The 23,209-nt window shown below is 57.9% G+C and overlaps 2 protein-coding genes across 3 annotated transcripts; both read left to right on the plus strand.

The window, feature by feature from the left end:
• Nucleotides 1-131: 131 nt before the first annotated feature.
• Nucleotides 132-2,884, plus strand: POLE4 (DNA polymerase epsilon 4, accessory subunit). 2 transcript variants are annotated; one of them, XM_088147379.1, is made up of 4 exons: nucleotides 220-509; nucleotides 1,210-1,294; nucleotides 1,902-1,943; nucleotides 2,690-2,884. In XM_088147379.1, exons 1-4 carry the CDS (start codon nucleotides 273-275, stop codon nucleotides 2,701-2,703), a joined length of 378 nt encoding a protein of 125 aa, XP_088003505.1. In that variant the 5' UTR covers nucleotides 220-272; the 3' UTR covers nucleotides 2,704-2,884. The 2 variants fall into 2 exon arrangements, with proteins under 2 accessions (XP_088003506.1, XP_088003505.1); XM_088147380.1 differs by lacking the exon at nucleotides 1,210-1,294 and having other exon boundaries at nucleotides 132-509.
• A 14,054-nt stretch (nucleotides 2,885-16,938) lies between these two features.
• Nucleotides 16,939-23,190, plus strand: LOC103064164 (bone morphogenetic protein 2-like). The gene is made up of 5 exons (XM_088147372.1): nucleotides 16,939-18,227; nucleotides 19,829-19,971; nucleotides 20,781-20,903; nucleotides 21,142-21,337; nucleotides 22,119-23,190. The coding sequence occupies exons 1-5, from the start codon at nucleotides 17,957-17,959 to the stop codon at nucleotides 22,511-22,513; spliced, it is 1,128 nt and encodes a 375-aa protein (XP_088003498.1). The 5' UTR covers nucleotides 16,939-17,956; the 3' UTR covers nucleotides 22,514-23,190.
• The last annotated feature ends 19 nt before the right edge of the window (nucleotides 23,191-23,209 follow it).

Raw genomic sequence — 23,209 nt, forward strand, 5'->3', positions numbered from 1 at the left:
CGCGTCTCTTCTGGGCCTGTTTGCTCGCCTTCTTCCGAGACGCTTGTCCTGCCGTCCGCGTTTTCTTGGAATCACCCCCGGCCAAGCCACTGAACCCGCGGCGCCGCGTTCGCACGACCGCCGCGGCCACGTGTCACCCGCGCGCTCCAAGCCCTCCCCGCTCCGCCTCCCCCCTGCAAAGCAGCGCGGCAGCAGCACGTGGGAGGCGGGGTCGTGGCTCGCAAGCGATGGCGTCATCGGCGCAGGCGCGCTAGCAGCTCCAGGGTGGCAAGATGGCGGCGCCCGTAGCGGCGGCGGCGGCGGCAGCGGGAGGAAGCGCCGCGGCTCCGGAGGAGCTCGAGGCACCGGCCCCCGGCGCCGCCGCGGGGGCCGTGGGGGCGGCGGCGGCGGCGGCGGCGCCTTCGCGTCCGGCGCGGCTGCCGCTGGCTCGCGTGAAGGCGCTGGTCAAGGCCGACCCGGACGTCAGCCTGGCCAGCCAGGAGGCGGTCTTCATCCTGGCGCGCGCCGCGGTGAGTGGGCGGGGCTTCTCCGGGCCAATCAGGAACGGCCTGCCTCCGCGGGGGGCGGGGGCCCCGCGATCGTTGCTCGGGCCGCTAGGGGGCGCCGCTCGCTCGCTCTCGGCAGCAAAGTCGAAGCAGGTCCACGGGAGCCTCCGAGCCTGGGATGGGGCACCACGCGGAAATCCTGCGCTGGCGCTGGGCGGGGAGCTCCCCACGAGCGCCGGGGGAGCAATTGCTGCGCTAGGAGCAGCTCCGGCTCAGCAGGTTGCCTAGCTGGGTAACGAAAGGTCTGCAAGCAAACCAGCCAGCTCAGAGCGCACCAAGAAGTCCACCGTTCAGCCCTGCAGACATTCTCTTCTGTTGGAAGCTGGGACTCGACCAATGGCCCCCTTTCTGCCCAGCCTACCTTGCAGGGAAGTGGCTGTGCCCGCCAGCCGCACAGACGTCCTGGGCGCAAGGTTCGGCGGGCAAAACGGGGCGAGAGGCGGGAGCTCCCCTGCGGGCCCTGGGGGGCAGGCAGACCCCCGTCTCGCCCCGAATGCGCCAGGGCTACCCTTCGCCGGGCGGGGCGGTGGGCTCGGGCTGGGAAGGGTCCCGTTCCCTCAGCGCGTCCTCCGGCCGTGGGGGACCGCTGCCCTCGGCCTCTGCGATGGAAGCCGCCGGGTGCCTCTGGGCCTGGCTGACCTGCGCTCCCGTCCTGCCTCCCCAGGAGCTGTTTGTGGAGACCATCGCCAAGGACGCCTTCGTCCACACCCAGCACGGGAAGAGGAAGACCCTCCAGAGGAAGGACCTGGGTGGGTCCCCGCGGCCGGTTTGGCGGCCCGGACGGACGGGGGCGGTGGGCCTGGCCAAGCAGCCCGAGCCCGGCCCCGTTTGGGGAAGCGGCCGTCCTGGAGGGGCTGGGCGAGGACACCCCCTCCCCAGCTTCTTCCGGTCCTCCGGTGCCCACGAAACGGGCTTGCTTGTGGGTCTGCGGGCCGCCTGGCTCTCCCCGAACGGATCCGAGCCACGGCGGCACCTTTTCCGGCCCACCGGTCGCCGCTCACGGAAGCTTCTGGCTTTTCACAGAATTTGTGGGTTGGAAAAGGTGCCGCCAGACTCCTCCTGACTTAACAGACCATCTGTTCTTCGTTCTCTTTTTCAAGTTTTACTGCTGCTTTTGGCTTTTTTAGTTGTGTTGGGCCCCGGTGGGTTTGAGTACGTTTTAAGATATCATTTTTTTTCTTTACTTACCATGATTTTTTTATGTTTGTGCTTCCCCCCCCCCCCCGCCATGCAGTAGATGTTTTTATCATATTTCTATTTTCTTGTAAGCCTCCTGGAGTCAAAGTGATTCAACAGCATACCAACAAACAGTAAATAATAATTTTTAAAAACGGGTGCTCATTTTCCCTCCTGCAGACAACGCCCTTGAAGCCCTGGATGAGTTCGCCTTTCTGGAAGGTAGGGAGCCTGTTCGCGCATTCTGCCCTCTGCCTGACTTAAAATGTTTTTTGTTGTGTTTAAAGCCCCACCAGCCAAAGAAATCTTCGGGTGTGGGGTGGGCTTTGTGGCTGACGACTTTATTAAGTGCTTTTCCAGGGACTTTCAATCACAGCGTTTTGGGGGTGGGACAAGAAAGGAGCATAAATATACTGGTTTCCAACAAGGGTTGGCCTGTTTCATGGAAGTCCTGGGGACCCGCGGCTCTTAGCCTTGATGGCCTTGGGGCTGCCCCCGAAGGCCATCTGCTGGGAGGCCAGGGGGCTTCCTTGGGCAGTTGGTGGGCTACTGGGAGGACAGGCTGATGGGCTAGACAGGCCGGGGTCCCACCCAGCAGGGCACGGCTTCTGTTCCTATATTAACATTTCAGGGCTAGAGTTTGGTGCTACTGTTCCTTTCTGGAAGCAGGGAGGAGACAAACTGCCTGGGGATCTGTGGGGCCCGGGCAGGCCTAGCTCCACAATCCGTTGGGTGCTGGTCCTTCTTCTCTTGCCGCTGTTTGTGCTATTTCTGGGTGCTGGGGGTCAATCTGAATAGAATTTTTGAGAATTGTAAGTGGTACAACCTACTCTCATCAGACTTGCAGGCAGAATAACAACAGAAGTACTGTAATTTAACCGAGGTTAAATATTTGGCAAAGATAAATATTTGCCAAAGAGAAAAACGGAATTCTCAAAAACATGTTTTTTTGGGCGGCGGCTATCCAGGAACGCTGGACTGACCCGTTTTGAAGACGAATCCCTGGAAGGAAAGAATGAGACTTTGCCAAGGAGATTGGTGCCTCCCTCTGCGCCCCTCTGCTGAAAACGCTCCGAGGGAATGCTTTGTATATACCCCACCATGGGGATTTGTATAGATTTGTGGGTGTTCTGTATTTTCTCTTAATACATATATCTTTTCCATATCCGTCTTACGATCCTGATTTTGCATTGCTCCAAAACGTGTCCGTGGGCATTCACAAGCAGTGAGACCTGCTCCCTGGTGCCCAGATCCAGATCCGGAGGAAGAGACGTTTCTTTGGGTCGGGCACCCCAGCCCAGCTGCTCGCTCTTCCTCCTCCCCTGCCCCGGGCTTCCTCTTTGGGCAACAGCAAGCAAGACGCGCCCCGGGGCAGCTGTCCTCTGCATTTGCGGGGACTCTTGGTGCTGGCAGGAAGATTGATTCGGGCGGTGGGGAGGGTGCTGTCTGCTTGGGAGGAAGAGGGGCATGTTGCTGCCCTCGAAGCTGGGGTACTGCTGGCAGAAGGGAGTGATGCCATCTCACCCCGTCCTGCCCGCAGGGAAAGTGCCTGGTCCCTTCTTGCAGCCCGATTTCCATCACATGAAAACAGGCTGTAGGTCCTCTGGCTGTGGCGTGGGGGGGTCCCTTGGCTTTGAAATGCTCCCCAAGAAGCAGAAGGGCGCCTGGTCTTTTCGGATGGCAAAGTAAGAGGGGGAGGGAAGAAGAGCCTGTAGGGGTGCCGATTGGCCCCGTCATTGGCATAGCCTCACCCTGGCTCTTGTCCCATTGGAGGGTGGCAGAGAGAGGCAGGTTGGGGAAAGCTTCACTGGACCTTGGGAGAACTCTTGGAGCGAAACACCGAGGAGATGGGAACTGCAGGGGGGTCTCGGCGGGTGTCACTGGGACCGGCATTGAGTCATGCGTGAGGGGAAGTCCACGAAGGACGTGTGTGGGTGCCAGGCCTCCAGATTCTCCCCTCCCGCCCTGCATTTCCAGTTTTAATGCTAGTGAAGGGCTGGGGGGTTCTGTCTTTTGGAGAAGGTGTGAAGCGGGGCAGCTGTGGGGTCTGGGAGAAGGTTGGTTGGCATTCTCTTGACTTGGACTGCAGAGGAAGCAGAGGGTGCCCCCCAAGATGGCAGAAGAAGAGCTGTGTTCCTCTACGGCAGTGTTTTTCAAACTTGGCCACTTTAAGACGAGTGGACTTCAACTCCCAGAATTCCCCAGCCAGCATGGCTGGCTGGGGAATTCTGGGAGTTGAAGTCCACTCGTCTTAAAGTGGCCAAGTTTGAAAAACACTGGTCTATGGTAGCAAAAAAACAGGAGTTGGCAGTGCCTTTTCCCACTCACAAATTTTATTCAAAGGCAGAAGCTCACGAAAGCTGGCTGACGGGTGACTCACCTTTTCTTCCACTCCATGTGTGTATCTCCCGCGCGATGCCCCTGAAGCTCCGGGCATCCTGCCACCAAACGTACAGAAGGATCAGACAAATTAAGGAGAAGGCAAGTTCTCACCGGCTGAAGGAGAACATCTGCCGTCCAGGTTTTAAAAGTTCCCGACTTTGTGACTCCATGGCACAATTAGGTAGTATTTTTACTCAGGGCATGCTCGCCTCCCTACGCACGGGGCAAGGCCTCTGAAGTGCCCTGCTTGCCAAGGGCAGCCTGCAAACTGTCGATCTCCCAGCAGCATCTCTGGGGGAGCCACCCTTGTTTTATGGAGGCAAGGGGAAATTCCATTCAGCGCAAAACATGGGACGATCCCCAAATCAAAAATGCAGTTTAAAATTAGCAACCGCAACCAGAGTTTTTTAAAAGGCTGGGGGGTGGGAAGTCCTTTTGCAAGGGTGGGAAGGAAGGCTTGGGGAACCCCCCCCCTTGCAGGGTGCTGCTCTCCCCTCGTGGGAAGGAAGGGGCCCTTGGCCAGAGGCTGTAAGGGAGGGGGCAAAGGAAGGAGGGACCCCTTTCGTGGTGGCACATTTGCATAAGCTGCAAACTGAAATCCCCTTTTTCCTCCTTACCTTCTGGTGATCAAAGAGACCCTCCCCGCCTTCAGGAGCCCCTGGGTTTGTTTTTCAGAGCTTTAATCCCCACTTGAAAGGAGGTCGGAGGTCCTAATGAGGCTCCAGGTGGGGCCCTGTGGAGGCCACCTGGGGAGAACAGGCCCCCCACCTGGAAAGGCTTTGAAGTTGGGCCGGCCCCCACTGCCCTGCCCTCTGGGGTGCCTTGAGGGTGGCTCCAGAGCTGACCGCCCCCCCTTTGGCCCCCAGTATAAATCCCCAGGACTGACCCCAGACACGGAGTTGGCGCGTTCCCGGGTGGAAGGATGCGGCTCTTGGCCTGGCTGACCTGCCTCTCCAGCGTCCTGGGTAAGTCCCTTCCCTGGCCGGCTCCCCCGCCATGTGGGAAATATTATTATTATAATATTAATATTAATATTATTATTATTGATTATTGATTTGACTTGTCCCCGCCCAACGGGGGACTCTGGGCGGCTTACAACAAACTAAAATCGGCAATACATAATTAAAAGATTATAAAACCAAAGTTACAAAGAGAAAGATAAAAAGGCTAAAAAATCCAAGAGGCCGATAGGGGCCACACCAGGCTGCTAAGGAGCCAGCCAACCCCATTTTTGATATCCTCCCTCCCCGCCCCAGGCCAGATGGCAGAGCCAGGTGAAATATGGAGGGGTGCGGAGGGTGCCAGAGACCAGGCCCGCAAAGGGATGCTGCTGAAGGTTGCCCTTGCAGGCGGATGGCAGGAGCACCATCGGAGTAAGGCAGGGGCCAACTCCCGTGCCCATGCTTCTCAGCCGGCAAGCTCTGCTGGCTAGGGATGATGGGAGATGCAGCTGGACGCAGCTGGAAGATGGCAGGTGAGAAATATAGGAGGAGAGCCATGTTAGTCCACGGTCAGGAGCGTGGCGGCACCTTTTCCGACTCAAATCTTCCCCAAAGGGGGAAGCTTTCATGAGCTCTCCCTTGGAATAAAATTAGTGAGCCGGAAAAGGTGCCACCGCGCTGCGGGGCAGGTGGGAAAAGCGGCCTCCTGCGTCTGGCACGCTTGCTGTCCCTCCGGCTAGCGCCTAAGGCGGCCGACCAGGCTCCCAGGACGATGCGCGCCCCCACCAGCCCCTGGCACTCTGGAACCCGGGCTCCAAGGTCCGGCAGGAGCTGCCACCTCTGGGGTTAGGTGAGATTCAGGCGCGGCTCCCTGATGGCGATTGGCAGGGGCGAGAGCTGAATGGAGCTCCCTTGTTCAGGAGCACCGTATCTGACGACAGGTGAGGGCAGGGAAGGCAGAGGGGGTGCTCATCTTTGGGCCCCCTTTATGAGCTTCATGTTCAGAAGCAGTCTACCTTTCATTGTGGAGGGAAAGTGCTCTAAGGAGCGATCATGACTGGTATCTAGCTGGCAGCTTCTTGGAAGCAAGACTGAGAGGGAGTTTCAGCTGTGTTTTTTGATAAGCAAAGCTTCACCTCCGTGTAAACTCCCTTGTGTTTTCAGAGTCAGAAGTATTCCTGGAGGCCTTTTTTTGCTTCTTGCCTTCGAGTCAGTCTTGACTCCTGCTGACTGCCTGGACGAGTCCCTGCAATTTCCTTGGTAGCATTTTCAGAAGGGGGTTTGCTATTGCCTCCTTCCTTCCCTGGGCTGAGAGAAGGTGTCTGGCCCAAGTCACCCAGCTGGCTTCGTGCCCAAAGCAGGACTCGAACTCAGGTCTCCCAGTTTCTAGCCTGGTGCCTTACCTGCTACACCAGACTAGCTCTTGGAGGTCACCTCATCCATTCGAAATGTGCTAGAAAATCCTAGACCAGTGTTTCTCAACCTTGGCGACTCCGAGATGTCTGGACTTCAACTCCCAGAATTCCCCAGCCAGCTGGGAGTCGAAGTCCAGACATCTCGGAGTCGCCAAGGTTGAGAAACACTGCCCTAGACACTAAGTAGGATTCCTTTTAATTAATTCATCCTGTGGGCAACTGTACCACAATGAAAGGAATTGGGCAAATTCCACTCAGCTTTATCCAAGAAGGAGTCCTTTTAACACACCCGTTGTGCTTGTAGTGTGTGATTGTGCGCCAGACGCAACCAACATGTTCCTGACCACCACTGACTTTTTTACGCGCCTCCAATCCAAACGGAGTCTGAGCAGTTCACCTTGTTGTTTTTAAAAACAACGTCAGGCAGAGCAAAGTGCCCGAAATACACACATTTCTCCATTCCTTAATCTCCAGATTACAGGAGGGAGCAGCTCATGATCCGTTAAAAATGGGGCTTTAATGACCTTTCCGAAACCAGCAGGGGATGGTACCTTCCAGGTTCAGCCCTCTTTCCGCCTTCAAAGAATCTCTCTGCCGGGGCTTGTTTTGAAATAAATTCCCGGCTTTGCTTTCAGCCTAACACACTTCCAGAAATAGATGATAAATTTGTTTAAAACTACTTTCCCAAGTTGTTGTGCTTCAGAAAAATAGCTCGCCTTTGCAGCTGACGCAGACAGAGACGCCACAATAGCAGCAGAATTTATCTTCATCAGTTAACTGGCTCTTAATCTGCCAATCAACTAATTGCCTTTAAAAGTTTTCAGAAAGGAAAAAACAGCGTTAACTCCCTACAAGTTATAAAAAGGGCAATTCAACACCTCATGCTGGGTGACTTCCAACTGCCAGAGACAGATGCAAAGGAGCTCGGTGTCTGAAAGAATGAAAAAAATGGGGGGGGGCGCCCACAATTCAAATTGTGGCCACAGTTGTTGCTTTTTTTAAGCCACTGTTCGTTCAAATAAGTGGCTCTTTTGTCACCTGTTCGAGACTAATCTTGTAACCTGCTCTGATCTCGGACCTTTTAATATATTCAGAGTTTGCACAGATTTACTTTGCAATGTATTCCTAATTTTTTTTACATAGTCTGTGAGAAAAAGAACCCTGCTTCTTTACCCGATCCAAACAAAATGGCACGGTGCTAGCAAAAAGCAGGAGCTGGGGCAAGATGCCAGCAAGCTGCCGGGCACCGTTGGTGCAGGTTTTCTCAGGGCAAGGAACCCTAACCCTTCTCGGTTGTGCCAGGGTCAAAAGTCCAGCATAAAAAGCCTCTGGAGGAAAAATAGCAGAATTTTTGCTGGCCTGTTGGAGAGGAAAGCGTGGTTGTTGGGGACAGCCTGCCAAAGCCCCCCAATTCTCCCCCCCCCCGCTTCTGAGCTTCTCCTCCCTCCAGGCCGTGAATTTGTGATTTGTGCCCCCGGCGCCGGAGCAGCTGGCCGGCCCCGCGGCAGCTGGAAGCCCCGGCCGAGCGAGGCTGCTGCGAGAGACAAGGCGCCTTGTCTGCGTGGGACGGGGTGAGCTGGGGCCAGGCGGACCCTGATGAGCCGGATCCATCCTCCGTTTTGCTCTCTGCGTTGTAGCTCCGTCTCTCCTGCCTGAAATCCGAGGGGTGGCTGGAGCATTTGAAGCACCCCCGAAGGAGAAAGACCAAAAACTTTCTCCTCCAAACTCGTTTAGTGCCCATGTTAAGAATAATTAAAAGCAGGACAGGACTGGGGGGCTCGGTACTGTGTTAGCTAACCTTCGAAGAGTTTGCGAATACTCTAGGGCGGCGTTTGTCAACCTCGGCCACTTGAAGATGGGTGGACTTCAACTCCCGCTTTGAAGTCCACCCACCTTAAAGTGGCCAAGGCTGAGCAACCTTGGTGGAAAGCATTTGCTCTGCGCTGTTCAGCCGTCTCCCACAGAGACTTGCACATCGCCAGCTGAGAGCCCAGCAAGCGCCTCACGCAAGGACACAGGGTTGCGGGGGGGGGGGGGGGGGGGAGAAAAAAGTGGACCCAGATGGGCTTATGGCTACCCGCTGGGCGGGAGCTGAGAGCTCCGCCGAGGGGCTGGAGGAGGGTCCTGCCTCTCCCCCCACCCCTTGACCAAAGGAAGTGGCTCTTTGCCTCCAAGGAGAAATGGGCCCCTTTTTGGGCGGGGGTTTGGGGGGAGACAGCAAACCAATTAGTGCAACTATTATTACTCAAGGCTTTTATGCCAAGGACCGCCAAGCGCTGTATTGTGGGGTGGTTCCTTCCTGCCTCTGCCCCCTCCCCAGGAGTCTCCCACAGCTTCCTGTGGCTCTCCCCGCCGCCCCCCCACCCCCACGGGTTTTGTATATCTGACTCTGTGCAGCTAATGGCTTGTCTCCCCCTCCCCCGGTCGCTAAGCTAAGAGCCTGGTGATTCCTGCGGGGCTGGCACCTTTTCGCCCTGCCTCTGATTCCGGGCAGCCTCTTTCCCTCGCTGTTAGCCGTGAGAAATCTGTTTTTATTCCCGGATTGTGCCCAGTTTTGGAAGTGGTTTACCATCTCGAGATAGTAACGACAGTAATATGGAAACTATGAAGGCAGCTTCTCATGTGGAGTGTTGCGTGTGCGCGTGGATGCCCGAGAGGCACCATTTCTCGCCCTGCAGTTTAAGGAAGCGGGCGGTGCTTGATCTTCCTCGGCTGGTGTTCTGGTGCTGCAGGACGATCGTTGCTGCGAGGATAACGGTTCTCTCTCTTGCTTCTGGGCTGCAGGCCGCTCTTCTGAGAATTAGGTTCTGGGCGTCCATCTCGCGCCGTGCCGTGTGGAAAAACAGAGCCGGGGGAGCCGGGTTGCGCAAGACGGGGAAACCCGCTATCTGGCAAGGCTGAGAAAGAGGCAGCATATTTTACAGACGTGCGCCTTCTTGTTGAGCGATGTGTTGTCTGAGTGTAGAATTTTGCCAGGGGAAAAATGCCAAGTCAAGCACGACCCCTCCTGGCTTTGGAATTGCCTTTGGAATGACTCCATGCCCAGCCTACCTTACAGGGCGGTGGCAAAGATAGAAGTGGCAAAACTGGGCAAGTAATTCTAGGTGCAAACTGGAATCATGCTGGGGGGAGATGGAGGGGGGGCGGGGGAGACCGAATCTAGTAGCCTTTACTGTATGCCAACAGGGTTCCCTCCCTTCTTCGTTCAAACGTTGGCATTTTGAGCCAGGTCTGAGGAGGCAACTGCAGAAGACACCAACACCGAACGGCTGCAAGACTGCCGCTGGCTGGGTGCGCGCACTGTGCTAAGCCGTAGCTCCCTTTAACCATGGCTTGATAGACAAGCTGTAATCGGCAAGCCATAATCTGTAATGATCATAGCTTGCTGCCAAATAGCCACATCCTGATGCTGCACACAAGCCGTATGGTGCTTCCTTTGCTCTCGCCTAGCGTGATGCGGGAAGCCAAGCAGGGTGGCACTGAAACCACGGTTTATGGTGTAGGCTGATGCAGGCACCCAGACAAACACGGATCAAATATGGGAGAACCGGCTATGCGTGTTTTGGCTGTGGTGGCCAAGGGTGGCCTGGGACAGGGTTCCTCAACCTTGGCGACTTGAAGATGTGTGGACTCCAACTCCCAGAATTCCCCAGCCAGCCATGCTGGCTGGGGAATTCTGGGAGTTGAAGTCCACACATCTTCAAGTCGCCAAGGTTGAGGAACCCTGGCTTAGGAGGACGGGCCCCTGAAATCCTTGCTAACTGAAACGTCGGGGTCTGGAGGCAAGAGCCTTGGGGGCTGGGTGAGGCCCAGGCCTGGACAAGCACCTGGCTGTTCCCCCCAGACCTTTTGGGCAGCCCCGTGAGTGTTGATGGGATATTCAGGAGCCGCTGTGGCACTGGGAGCTCCCCGGCTTCAGGCTCTCCAGGTCTCTGCCGACAGCCCTCCGTGCTGGACTTCCATCAAACCCCGACGGTGAGGCTTCATCTCCTGGGGTGCCCGGTGGGCTGACGGCTCCCCTCTTCCTGACGTGGCCCTCCACCCGCCTGGATCAGCTGGCCTGGCCCGCCTCGAAGGCTCCCTGGCATTTGCACCCTCTGGGGGCAGCGCCTGTGTGCGGGGCCACTTGGCACCCCGAAGCCCAGGACAGGCCGTCTTGCGCCAGGGCGAGGCCGCTGCAAAGGAGCTTTGGGGCACCAGTGTGGAAGGGCACAGGGCGGTTTCTGCACAGAGGGGCCTCTGGGCCACGGGCTCCCTGGTCTGATCTCGGCAGGATCCTCTGGCTCTGGGGTGGGCATGAGGAAGGGAAGAGGCCGCAGGGGCCCGGGAGAAACTGCCTGGGAGGCCAGACTTGCTGCTTTTGCTGACACTGGCAGCATCAGGCTGAGAAGGAAGGATTGAGGGGGGTCACATCCCAGCCTGGGAACTTCCTCCTTGGGGAATGATGGGAGCCTCAAGCCCAAGAAAGGCATCTCGAGGGCAGCTTCTCCTGGGGGCCTCGGGGCCCACCCAGCCCTTTTCGTGGCAGCAAACCCGACTCCTGGGCCCTTGCCTTCTTTTGGGACGTTTCTTCAGCTTCTCTGTCCAGCTGACAGTTCTGGGGTTTCCTGCTGGTCTCCCCTCCAAGGACTAATCAGATCCGTCCCTACGTAGTTTTCTGAGACGCAGAGCAAGTGCTGACGCTCACTGGGACTTGGCCCTGCTCCCCCCCCACAAAGTGGGGTGGCCTAAGCATTTGGGGAAGCATTTCAATCGCTTCTCCTGCTCCCACGCAGCCTTGTTAGGGCTCCAGAGCTTTTCTGGATCTTTTAGATCAGGCTTCTCCAGCCCTGTGCCCTCCAGATGTTCAGCTCCCCCACCTGTCCTTGCGCAGCTGGATAGGCCAGTCCGGACCAACCTCTGGGGCTCTTCCAAAGGCAAGAATGGGGGTTGTGCTGCCCCAATTCCCCCTCCTTTTCCAGAAAGGGGTCTCAGAGAAGGAGGGGTCTGGGGACGGGGGAAGTGGTGTCATGGGCATCACGACTTCATCATGCACCTGGCATCGTTTGGCTTCTACCTGATGCCCTGGGGGTTAACTTAGTGTTGTTCCCCCCCTCGTGGCTGCAGGAGAGGCCCTTGCATTTGCCAGCGGGTCCAGGGGTCCCCCCACTCCAAAGGGTCCTGCCCGCCAGGCTCCTGCTGCGAGCCCAGCTGTGTCCTGGTGCAGGACCACTTGCTTTGGAAGGGTCCCCGGCAGGTGGAGGCGGTGGAGGGCTGCCAGTGCAGTGCCAGCCTGGACGAGTGTCTCCGGGCCCCCACCCTGAAGACCTTCTTCCCCGACTCCCCTCTGGAGCAGACTGTGGACGTGGGCAGGTGTGTCGGCCCGCCGCCCTCCAAAGGTGGGCCAGCTCAAGCGTCCCAGTGGCTTCCGGGGGGGGGTGTCCCTTGGGCTGCGGATCTGGCTCAGCCTTGCCAAGATCAGCCCTGTGTGGGATGGGGACCATGGGAGTTGCACAGGGTGGGGAGGGCTGGTCTGCAAGGGCCAGGGGGGTGCCTCTTGCGTGGAGCACTGGAAGGGCGGGAGCTGTTCCCTCCTGCAAAATCCAGCAGGTCGCCAGTCCTCGTGGCCCCGCGTGGAAGAGTCTGGATTTGTCATTTGCGCCGGGGGAGGGCTTGGGGCACATTTTCTTCACAAGGACCTGAAGCGTGCCAAGCGTGCCAGGTGAATCTTCTCCCTCTGCTCCAGGGTGGGCCGTTCTGCATGCCGATGTGGTTGAACTCGGCTCTCCTGAAGGGCCCCAACGGGAACCGCATGGTCTGGGCCCTGGGGGGCTGCCAGTGGCAAGAAGCCTCTTGCTATCGGGCCCCCACTGGGAGTATTACTTGGAAGTCATGGTGAATGCCGCAGGGAGGAAGCCGGAGGAACGCAAAGCCTGCTTGTGTCCCCCCCGGCCCCTGCCCCAGCTTCTCTCCAAGGGCGCATCCCAAGCATGATGCGCCCTGACTCACAGATTTGGGTCTTGGGGGTTAGTTTGGAGGGGAAGCAGGGGGCGGAGGACCGGATCGGGGCCCTGAGCTGGGTGGGCTCCGAGCAGCGGCCCTTCTTCTGCTGTTCTTCCTGAGAGAAATGTTAGTTTTTGCTAAATCTTAGTCCAACGGGTGATCTGCTCACAGCTGTTGGCCATGAACGGATTATGAACCCCCTTATTCAGGCGTGGTCTATCTTTGAAGAGGCACAAACCTCAGCAGAGGCTCTCCTGGCTGCCGGTGGATCTGTTGGCCAAGGTGCTGCCAGGACCCTTCCCTGGGGACGAAGGCAACCTGGGAAAAATGGCAGATTCCTTGAACTGCAGCTGCTTGGCTGGGGGGCTTTGAAGCTGCAATCCAGCGCGTTGGGAGGGCAGAGGGTGAGGAGGGCTGGCGAGAAGGCCCAGGGCACAGCTCCCCGAAGGCCCAGGGCCCGGATCCTGGCTCCTTTGCAGCTGGCGCAGGGGTGGGTCCCGGGACTCAAAGGGGTTGGTGGCATTTTAAGGACTAGCACGTCTGCAAAGTGCTGTGTCCTCGGACGTGCTGCGAGGTCGCGCCTGGGGACAGGTCGAAAGGGGGCCCTTCTCACGCGATGGGTGCCGGCCTAGCCCCCCTCTTCCCCAGCCACCTCATTTCCTGAAGGCCCCCGAAGCGGCCCTTTGCCGGGTTCTCTGCAGACGACTGAAAAGGGAAGTCAGGGCGCGGGTGCTGCAGGTAAGGGAAAGAGCCCCTTTCTTGGGAGGGGACCACACAGACCAGGCCAGCTTTGCTGAAGGAGAGCCCCCCAGCCAGGTCGAGGGAAACCAGCCACTTTCTCTGCTCTTTGTTTTGCAAATCTTTCAGGAAATTGATGTGGGATGGTGCTTAGGCGATGTGGGCCTGGAAGCTGCTGCCCGGCGAGGTAAGCGGAGAAGGGGGTGCCCAGCCGGGCAGAGGGGGAGGGGCACGGGCAGACCACGGACGGACGGAGGGCGGGGCAGTGCCTATTCTCGGGGCACACGAACAGTCTCTTCTCCGCACAGACGCCCGCACGTGCGCCCCCCACCCACCGAGCCATCCCGTTCATTTCCTCCTTGGCTGTGTATTGATGCGCTCGGATTAGGGCCTGTGACAGACAGGCTGAGGGAGGCCTCAAATACCTGCCCCGTTTCTCTGGGTCTGGAGGTGTCAAGTGAGCCATTAGCCCCCTTCGAGTGCCAGGTGGGGAGGGGACACGCTTCCTGGGGGGGTTACTGGATTGCGATCATATGGGAACTACAGGAAAGAAATGTGTGAACGCTACAAATTCAGCATCTGGGGAGGAAGAATACGTGGGAGTAACCGAAACAACATAGAACTGGGGGATTCTTCAAAACACCCTTTCCGTGCCATTTGACCGGTTCTATATCTCCATCTGTCACCTATTTATCTATGATATCTATCTCCATCTGTCTGTCCATCTTTCTGTCTCTATCATGGAAAAACAGCTCTTGCTTTTTAGATTCATAACGTTTTTCTTGGCCCCGTCTGGCTTGCCTGAATCACCAGCCCAAGACACCTTCATGACTCCTTCCCTTCCCTCCCTCCCTCCCTCCCTCTGCAAGCCCCCCAGGATTAGGCCTTGGGCAGGAACCAGCTGAGAATCTGGGAGCGCCATGGTCCCTGCCCGCCCCGGCTCACCGCTCCTGTGCCTTTTCCCACCCCAGGGACCCAGAGAGCCCAGGCACCGGCCGTGGGTGGGTGGGCGGGAGCAGCTGCCAGCCGCTGCACCCCTCACCACTACGAGAGAAGGGCTTTCCAAAGCCGGACGGGGCAGCTGTGCGCCATCTTCGCCATCCGGGCTTGCGAATGAGGATCCAAAGGGTCGGGAGCCCCCGCTCCCACTCGTCTCTGGAGTGAAAAGAAATAAAGGGGGGAGCAGTTGCCCACTAAGAGAGCCGATGCCATATGTAAAGGAGAGATCCGGTGCATAAATAAAATTTATCCAGAACCGAAGGGCCAAGGTGGTGGCCTTGACATCCCGGGCACAGTCCACCAACTGACCCAAGATCCCAGAGGGATCTTCAGGACTTTTGCTCGCAACTCCAGTCAGGCTGTATTTCCCCTTCGGGGGGCTGCGAAGGCTGAGGCTGTGGCAGGTGCCCCGTCCCAGGGTGCAGTTGCCCTCTTGGGCTAACCCGGATGTCGTCTCCATTTACACAGCCCGTTTCTCCAGGTTTAGTCGAGGCTGATGGCTGCATTTGCACAGGGTTCAAAACTTGGTCAGTTCTAACCAAGGGGGTCAGAAAGTCACGATGGCAGCCCAGGGTGCACAATCAAAGCCCCCCCCCCCCAATATGCACCGCCTGGTTTTGGATTTCTTTGTTTGGTCTTTGGGCACTGAGATTTTAAAAACAGTCAGAAGGTCGGACCTGGAATTGCCTTCTGCGGCGAAATTAAGCCTGTCTTCACACACCAGGCATGCCAGCTGCTTGGGGCCATGCTCTAACCCTGATTAGCTTTAACCTTGGTGGGCTGGGTTGTGGCTCAGAAAGTTGCCGGGATGGGCAATTTCTGGTTGGATCAGTATCTGTGAGAACCCTGAAAATGTGTCATTCAGTAACAGGTTCTGCATGTGGCCCTTCAGGAGGAATCAGTTTATTCTGGGAATGTTTTGGGGATCCCAGCACACCCCTGAGGGAGTCCCCGTCGCTTCTGAACATAGCAGGAAAAGCCCCTATATTTCCACCCACTGCAAGGAAAGGGCCAGGCTGGGGCCAGATCATCACGGGGAAAATCTATTTGTGTGGTCCCTAAGAGTCCACAACGACTTGATGGCGCATCATTGTCATCAACACTGTTTTTATATTTTATTGTATTTTATTGTTTTATTTTAATAGGCATATACATGCTGCTCTAATGGGCAACTGACTGGGAGCGGCTGATTTCCTACCACATGCAAACAAGATTAAAAGAACAAAAATGGTCAGCCACGAATGCCATTCCTGGGCTGAGAAATCTGCCGCCGTCCCAGCTTATGTTCTTAGCCCAGCCCCCCCCGCCCTGCCCCGAGCCCTGTGGGAAGAGCCAGGGTTTCATCGCTTTCCTGCATCCCACTCACCATAGGGCACGGAGGGGGGACGGATTGGGGGGGAGCAACCTTGGGGTGCTCCTTCCTTCCCAAGTTCTCCAGGATGGAGGTCTGAGGTGGGGGGGTGCCTGGATTGCAGCAAGCGTGCCAGGATGCTTGTGCGCAGCCTGACCGTCGCCCCACCCGTTCGGAAGTCTGTTTGGAACATTGCTCCCCCCACCAGAACAAGTGTAAGACTGGCTTTTGTCCCTCCTGGGACACCCAACGTCTGTGGGGCAGGACCGTCTCCGTCACACGCACCTCAACACACCCTGGGGGGGTCCCGCAGATCAAGCGAAAGAGGGTCGCCCTCCGAGTCTCCCCCCAAGGGCAAATGAGCAGGGATTGGAATCTGTGGGGGCAGATTGGCCTCCAGGGACAGAAATCGCCCGTTTTGGGGGGCCTCCCTGACAGATTGCTGGCCTTTCCTATTTGATCCCTTGGGACAATTTAGGAAGAAATATGACCAGCCAGAGCTCTGCACCGGACGGGTGGGAACAGAATGATTTTCCTAAAATAACCCTTTCCTGATCTGTTGGGAGATTAAACATCCAGAAGCTTGAAAGGAAGGAAGGGCTTGTGGCCAGTGGGAATAAAAACCAGGACTTTGATCCAGGGCCAAAGGACGTCTTCTGGCATGGGGTGGGCGGGGGGGTTCAGGCATTTGAGCCCTGACCCTTTCTTCTTCTTAGAGAAGCCGTGCAGACGGGGAGGCAGCGTCCCTGGACCTCAATCGCCCTGCCCTTTGGGGAGCCTGGCACAGTTTGGGTCAAGGACCGGTGGTGGGAAGGATGGCACATGAAATGTGGCGATGCGGGAATCAATTTAATTGATTGTAATGTATTAAATGCATCAGGCTGCTCTGGGTCTCATTCCAAAAGGACTCTGGGTTGCGTGCCTTGTTAAAAACAGATAAAAAGGAACCTCTATAGAAAAATAATTGACTCAGGAGAATTTGCCTTAGCCCACACAACAAGAGTGTGGCTGAGGATCCCACCTGAGCCCGGGAGAAAAATCAGGTTTTAAGGATTTTGAAGAAATAAAGTGGACTGGGGGCCATATGAATCTGGGGGATGCTGAGGGTGGGGCAGAGCAGAGGGCCCCGCTTCCTGGGTCCCACTGATGGCGTAGCTGGATTGACGGAACCAGGAACTTCCACAGGGGAGCAGCGCTTGGACACCTCCGTGCCAATGGGGATCCGTGGCATTCACAAGGGGGCCCAGATGCGTGAAGCGCTGCAGAGCACGCGCTCAGCTGGGCGCAAAGCCATGCGCAGAGCACCTTGGCAAGCCTGAAGAGCTAAGACAGGGAGGGCTGGGCAGGGGAGCCAAGGTGGTGGGTGCAGGAGGGGGCATCTTTTGGGGTTCCTACCCTACTCAGTGCTGACAAGTCAGGACCAGGAAAGAGACGAAACAATTTGGGGTGGGGGGGCACAGGTGTTCTGCAAAGTTTCCAAAGTTCCTGCAGAGCAGTTTCTCAACCTTGGTAACTGGAAGATGGGTGGACGTGGACTCCCAGAATTCCCCAGCCAGAGAAACACTGCCGTAGAGCATTGGGCTCAATGGGCCCAGGACCTCACGGGTGCAGGAGAAGGGCAGTTTTGGGTGGAAGCGTTTAAGCCAGTGAAATTCATGAGGACTAGAATCATGCTTTGCTTTTTAGAAAGGCCCTTAGCATGGTGGCAGAACAATCTTTGGCCTGTAGGGGGCTCGGCTACACCGCCTTACACATCTCCCACGCCTCCGACGAGGGCCCTGCTGAAGTCCCCTCTCTGGCTGGCAGTGCAGGGCCAAGGGGCCTGAGCACTGGGGCCGCTCACCCCTGGTGTCCCGTGAGCCCCCGAGGGGCCCAGGGATGTGTGCTGCAAGGCAGGCGAGAGGGGAGAGCCTTCTTCCCAGCCAGTGCCACCATCTGGGGTAAAGGGCACTGCCCCACCGAGGGTTCCCCTTTGGAGCCAGCCTTGCTGGTGCTGTCTCCCCCTCTCCCACCTCCGCCCCGGCCCAGGGCTCTTAGCCCAAAGCCTCGTAATTACTGCCTGCAAATGGCCCCTGCTGTTCCCCATTAGATGCCCGTTAGCCCCCTGCGGAGAGCCGACTCATCTGGCTGCCAGCCTTGGGCCCTGGATAAACTTTGTGGAGGTCTGGGGGGGTCCTTCCTGCCAAGGCAGGCAGGCTGCCCCCCTTCAGGAGGGGCATCCCTCCGAAAGGAATCCACAGCCCTTCCAACTTGTGTACTGAGCTGATGGGCCGTCTTGGCACCTTGTTTGTGCGCCCATTAATTCTCGGCCCTTCCCTGATGGCCCATTAGCATCTGGGGCTTCTGGCCTCCCCGGGCCTCGGGAGTATAAAGGAGGCCTCAGCCAGCCCTGGGAAGCTAGTCCTCTTGAGGAACCCCGAGCCAGATATGCTGCTCCTGCCGCTGCTCCTGCCGCTGCTCGCCTGGGCACCCGCTTGCCCCGCCAGGCCCGCCTGGGCCCCCGAAGACACCCGGGACCAGGCCCTGAAGAAGCTGCTGGAGGTCTTTGGCATTGAGGACCCACCTCGGACCCCCCTGTACTTCAAGGAGCCCCCGCAGTACATGGTGGACCTCTACAACACGGTGGCTGGAGCCGACGGGGTCACCAAAGACCCCGACCTCTTGGAAGGGAACACCGTGCGCAGCTTCCTGGACAGGAGTGAGTCCCGGGGGGGGGGCGCCTGGGAGAAGAGGTTGGAAAGCCGGGGGGGGGGTCAATTTCAAGGAAGTGGAGCGGCTGCAACAGGACAGCTCAGAATGGACCCCCTCTGTATAGAGGCAGTCTACAGAGAGCAGGTGGGCAGGCAACCGGGAAGGGCCCGGGGCCCCCTCTCTCCCCACAGCTGGGGCTGGCAGAGGCTTCCCACAGGGATGCTAATACGGGATACAGGAGGGCCCAGTGCTCCAGTCTTGTAGCCTGCCCTCCCCCAGTCCAACGGATGCCCTTTCAACTGGATTGGGGTCCCGCGGGGAGGCCTCCCGGTCCCCTTTCTGAGTTCAGTTCTGCCAACGGGGGTCCCTCTCAAAGAGCATCTTTGGACCCAGGGGGCCCGGATGCAGAATGGAGTCTCTTTGAACCAACTGGCAGAGCTGGCGCAGTGCCACCTCCTTGGCCATCTATGGCCAGATGCTGGTGGGGTGGGGTAGGGTGGGGCGGGGCATGTGGTGGGGGATCTATTGTGCAGGTGGGGGGTGGCTGCTTCACCCCCAGAGCTAGTAACTGGACAAAGGATCTCCAAAAGCCTGATGCCATCTGTGTGTGTGTGTGTGTGTGTGTGTGTGTGCAGAGACAGAATTGGGCAGCGAATTCTCCCTCCAATGTGAGATGTGGGTGCAGAGCCCAGCGTGAGATTTAACTCCTCAGTTGAGGGGGTGCAGCTCTTCCAAACACTTTCTGCCTTGAAATTGCCCTCTGCCCCCCAACGTTTGCTAACGGGTGCCCCCCCCCAATCCCAGCCAAAGCCACCGGGAAGAAGAAAAGTTCCGGGATGGAAATTTATGCGTTCAGTTGGAAGCGAACATTGACTCTCAGTCCGTTTTACTTTCAAGCGGCAGTTTCTATCCATTTATCATTCCCAAAGATTGGCAGAGCGTTTGTTTTTTTTCCAAATCTCCCTCTCCTCACTTGTGAATATTAGCTGAAGATCTTTTTCACTTGTCTTTTTTCACTTCTCAGGGATGGGTGGGGTTTTTTGTGGGGGGGGGCTCTTTAAATTGGCTCCTACGGGACACCTTAAAGATTGAAAAGTTTTGGCGAGAATCAGCCTCTCCTACTTTAAGGTGCGCAGGAATCTTTGATGCTCTAAAACTGGGGATTACTCGTTTCTTCATTTACAACAGTGTTTTCCAACCTTGGCTGCTTTAAGACCTGTGGACTTCAATTCCCAGAATTCCCCAGCCAGCAAGGCTGGCTGGGGAATTCTGGGAGTTGAAGTCCACAGGTCTTAAAGCGGCCACGGTTGGAAAACGCTGATTTACAAGATTGAGAACCTGGGTTAAATGGGAAACATTTGGGTGCTGACCAGTTCATGTCCCGCCCGCAGGCACAGGTGAGGCCTGTGCTGAAGGGGTCAGTGCAGGGCATATGCCCTCGGGTGCTGCCGGCTGGACGCCTGTTCCCCGAGTCCCTCCCCATCAGCGCTGCCGGCAGGGGCTTTGGGGAACTGCAGCCCGGCGTTCCCTGCGCTTTCTCTGCCTGGCCTACCGCGCAGGGCTGTTCTGGGGCTCGGGGCCAACGGCCTCCCTCTGCTTCCACTTCAGCTCATGGCGACCAGACGCGGCTGCTCTTCCTCCTCTCCAGCGTGGCCAAGAACGAGGTCGTGCTGACGGCCGAGCTGCACCTCTTCAAGCTGCGGGCCAGGGGGCCCGAGGGGGCCCTCCTCCGGAGGCAGCACTTCTGCCAGGTAGGCAGGCCCAAGCACTTGCTCTGCTCGTGCTCAGAGGCACCCTTGACTTCACCCGTTCCTCGCAAAGCAGAGTGCCATTTATCCTGCCGGGCCTGGGCTCGCATGCCACCCCGACCCCTAGAGCCTCAAGGAGTGGGCAGAAGCATCCCCTGATGGTGCCCTCTCTCCCTCTTGCCCCACATTTGACTCGGGCATCTGCTCTCTAAGTCCCTGGCCTCCTTTTTCATGACTAGCCTTAGGGGCAGGATCTGGCCATCTGTCCTTGGAGAAGCCTCCATTGTCAGTGGCAGTCTACCTTTGAGTACCGGGGGGCCAAGAAGCAGCTCCCACGCAGGCCATGAAGAGAGCAGGCCTCCCCTGGTATTCAAAGGTAGACTGCCACTGACAGTGGAGGTTTCTTTTAGCTCCCATGGCTATTGAGGGAGTCCTCCTCCTCCTCCTCCTCCTCCTCCTCCTCCTCCTCACCTTTGCCTGAGCTGCAGGCCCACCTGATGCACCACTTCAGGAGCTCCCATCCGGCAGAGCCGCTGGGGATACTGGGAGCTGTAGTCCCAGCATACTTTGGGAGCTACCAGGTTGCGAAGGCCCTGCTAAAAGCTGAGCAATGGTGGTCAGAGAAAGAGAGGGGAGGTGGCAGGGCTAGGCAAGCATGTGCAGAGTAGCCATCGCCTGCCCAGCTGGAGAGTCGGGGTGGGTTCAAAGCACCCCGAGCCCCGGATTTCACAGGGAACGGTTGCCGGAAGGGCGGCCGGGAAGAGAGGCCCCCCTCTTGCGCTTCGGCTAATTCTACCCCCATTACCCCCCAGGTAAGCGTTTATCAGGTGCTGGACAAGGAGGCCCCGGACGCCCCCGAGGGGAAGAAGCTGCTCTCGGCGCGGCTGCTGGCTGTGCACGGCTTCGGCTGGGAGGTCTTCTCCATCACGCAGGCGGTGAGTGCCGCCCTTCAGACGTGCTTCCGGATCCTCAAGTGGGGGGGCAGCTGGGGGGTCTTGGATAGTTTTCCAGCAGCAACTGGCTTGGTGTTTGGCCCACAGGCATGCGGGGCTGCGCCCGGCCTGCCCCGCCTGAGAGTTATGGGGGCTTGGGACCCGCGGCTTGGCTCACTCACTCGAGCCCTGCAGGATGCCCGTGGTCAGCCTCCGCTGATGCCCGGATGCTCTCTTCCAGGTCCGTGACTGGGTGGCAGAAGAGAGCAGCAACCAGGGTTTGCTGGTGACGGTGGAGGGCCTTAGAGGGGTGCCCCTGGACTCCAGCACCGTGCAGTTTGCCTCGGGCAGGGATCACCACGCCAGCAAGAACCCCATGCTGGTCTTGTTCACCGACGACGGCCGGCGGGCGGCTGCCTTGCCCAGCAGCTTCCTTGGTGAGGGTGCAGGAAGCAGCTCCTGCGAGTGGGGCAGGAGGGCGAAGGGCAGAAGCTGGAGGGGTTGCTGGAGATGGGGCCCCCAAGGGCAGAGCCCCGGGGCCCTTTCCGGGCACAGCCCTGCGTGGCTTCTTCGTGGGGACAGCAAAAGCCCCCGTTTCACCCCAGTGAACGGCTGGGGTCCTAAGAGGGGAGCCCTGTTCCCCTGTGGGGGCCGAAGTGCAGAAGGACTCCGGGGCCCTCTTCCGACTCAGGTGCACGATGTAGGACTGAGCGCAGCTCCTGCTGGCGTTTTCACCTCCCCCCTCCAGAAACCCCGAGGGGTTCATGTGCCTTTACTTTCGGAGATGCAAACGTAGGCCACTCTGAGATGAGAACGTTGGGGGGCATGTTGTGGGGACACAGCAGTGCCCCCCTCCAGCCAAGATGGCCAGTGGTGAGAGAAGCCGGGGACAGTGGCATTCCTCACCCTGCAGATTCGGGGGAGGGGGTCCCTTGCCCCGTCCTCAAGTGAGAAGGCAGTGCTGTTCCCCCCCCCTTTTAATTCCTTCCCAGCTTGGAGAAGCCCGAGGGTTGCCTTTTCCCTGGGACGGGCCTTCAACATGGGGAAACGCAGCACGACGGGGCCATCCACCCGCTGAACATGAACAGGCGTTTTGGGGAGGGAGGCATAACGTCCCTCAGGAAGTCGGCCTGCTTTGCTCCTGCCGCCGTGGCTGAGCCGGCCTCGCGGCGGGTGCAGAAAGCCCGAGGGCTGAGCGCGTTCTCTGCCGTCCCGTAGGTTCGTCCCCAGGCGGCGCCGGCCTCCCCGAGCTCACCTCCAACAGGACCCGGGCCCCTCGCTCGGCGGAGAGCCCCCTGCCCTGCCAGCGGTACCCGCTCTCGGTGGACTTCGAGGAGATCGGCTGGTCTGGCTGGATCATCTCTCCCCGGGGCTACAACGCCTATCACTGCAAGGGCTCCTGCCCATTCCCGCTGGGCGAGAACATGCGGCCGACCAACCACGCCACAGTCCAGTCCATCATCAACGCCCTGAAGCTGAGCCAGGAGGTCAGCAGCCCCTGCTGCGTCCCGGACAAGCTCTTCTCCATCAACCTGCTCTACTTCGATGACGACGAGAACGTGGTGCTGAAGCAGTACGACAACATGGTGGCGGGCAGCTGCGGCTGCCACTGAGCCCCGGGGACGGTGGAGCCTGGCTCTCCCCCCACCCCTGCCAGAAGAGCAGAAGATTGGCAGCAGAGGACGGCAGACTCAGGCAGGCAAAGCTTAATTAACTTACGAACTCTCTGCCCCAAGGTAGAAATTCGCCTGCCAGCTTAAAATGATTTAAAGGGGGCGAGACGCGTTCATGGAAGAGAGAGGTTAGCTGGCGGCAGCAGCAGCAGCAGCAACAGCAGCGCTGATTTAAAAAGCAGAAGAAAATGTATTTAGGGTTTGCTATGGCTAAGTGTCATGCTAAATAAGTCAAGCCTCCCTCTTCCGCAGCAGTCTACCTCCGAATAGCAAATGGTTGGGAGAAAAAGGGGAAGAGCTTCAGCTTCCACGTCTCGCCTGTGGGCTTCTCTCATTGTCCAGAATCGGGATGTGGCTCTGGGCGTCCTGCTGTCCATGTTCCCGGGAGGCAAAGCTGCAGCGCGTTTGAGTTGCACCAAGTTCCATGGTGCCGTTGCACATGCAGCCCTGCAGAATGTACCATACTGTAGATATCAAGCTGTTAATTTATATATATAAATATGTGTATATAGACGACAAGCTCCCTGGACACTGCGACTTGTAAATATTTGTACGTCCTTATTGCTGTAATTATTACTTTGCCAAGCGCCTTCTTGCGAGGGGCGCTGTCTTGACATTAAAAGCCAAGCTACCTTT

This window comes from Python bivittatus, unplaced genomic scaffold (assembly GCF_059951505.1).
Source record: "Python bivittatus isolate LINGU-HERP-01145 unplaced genomic scaffold, Pbiv_v1 ctg000500_np1212, whole genome shotgun sequence".
Taxonomy (NCBI): Eukaryota; Metazoa; Chordata; class Lepidosauria; order Squamata; family Pythonidae; genus Python; species Python bivittatus.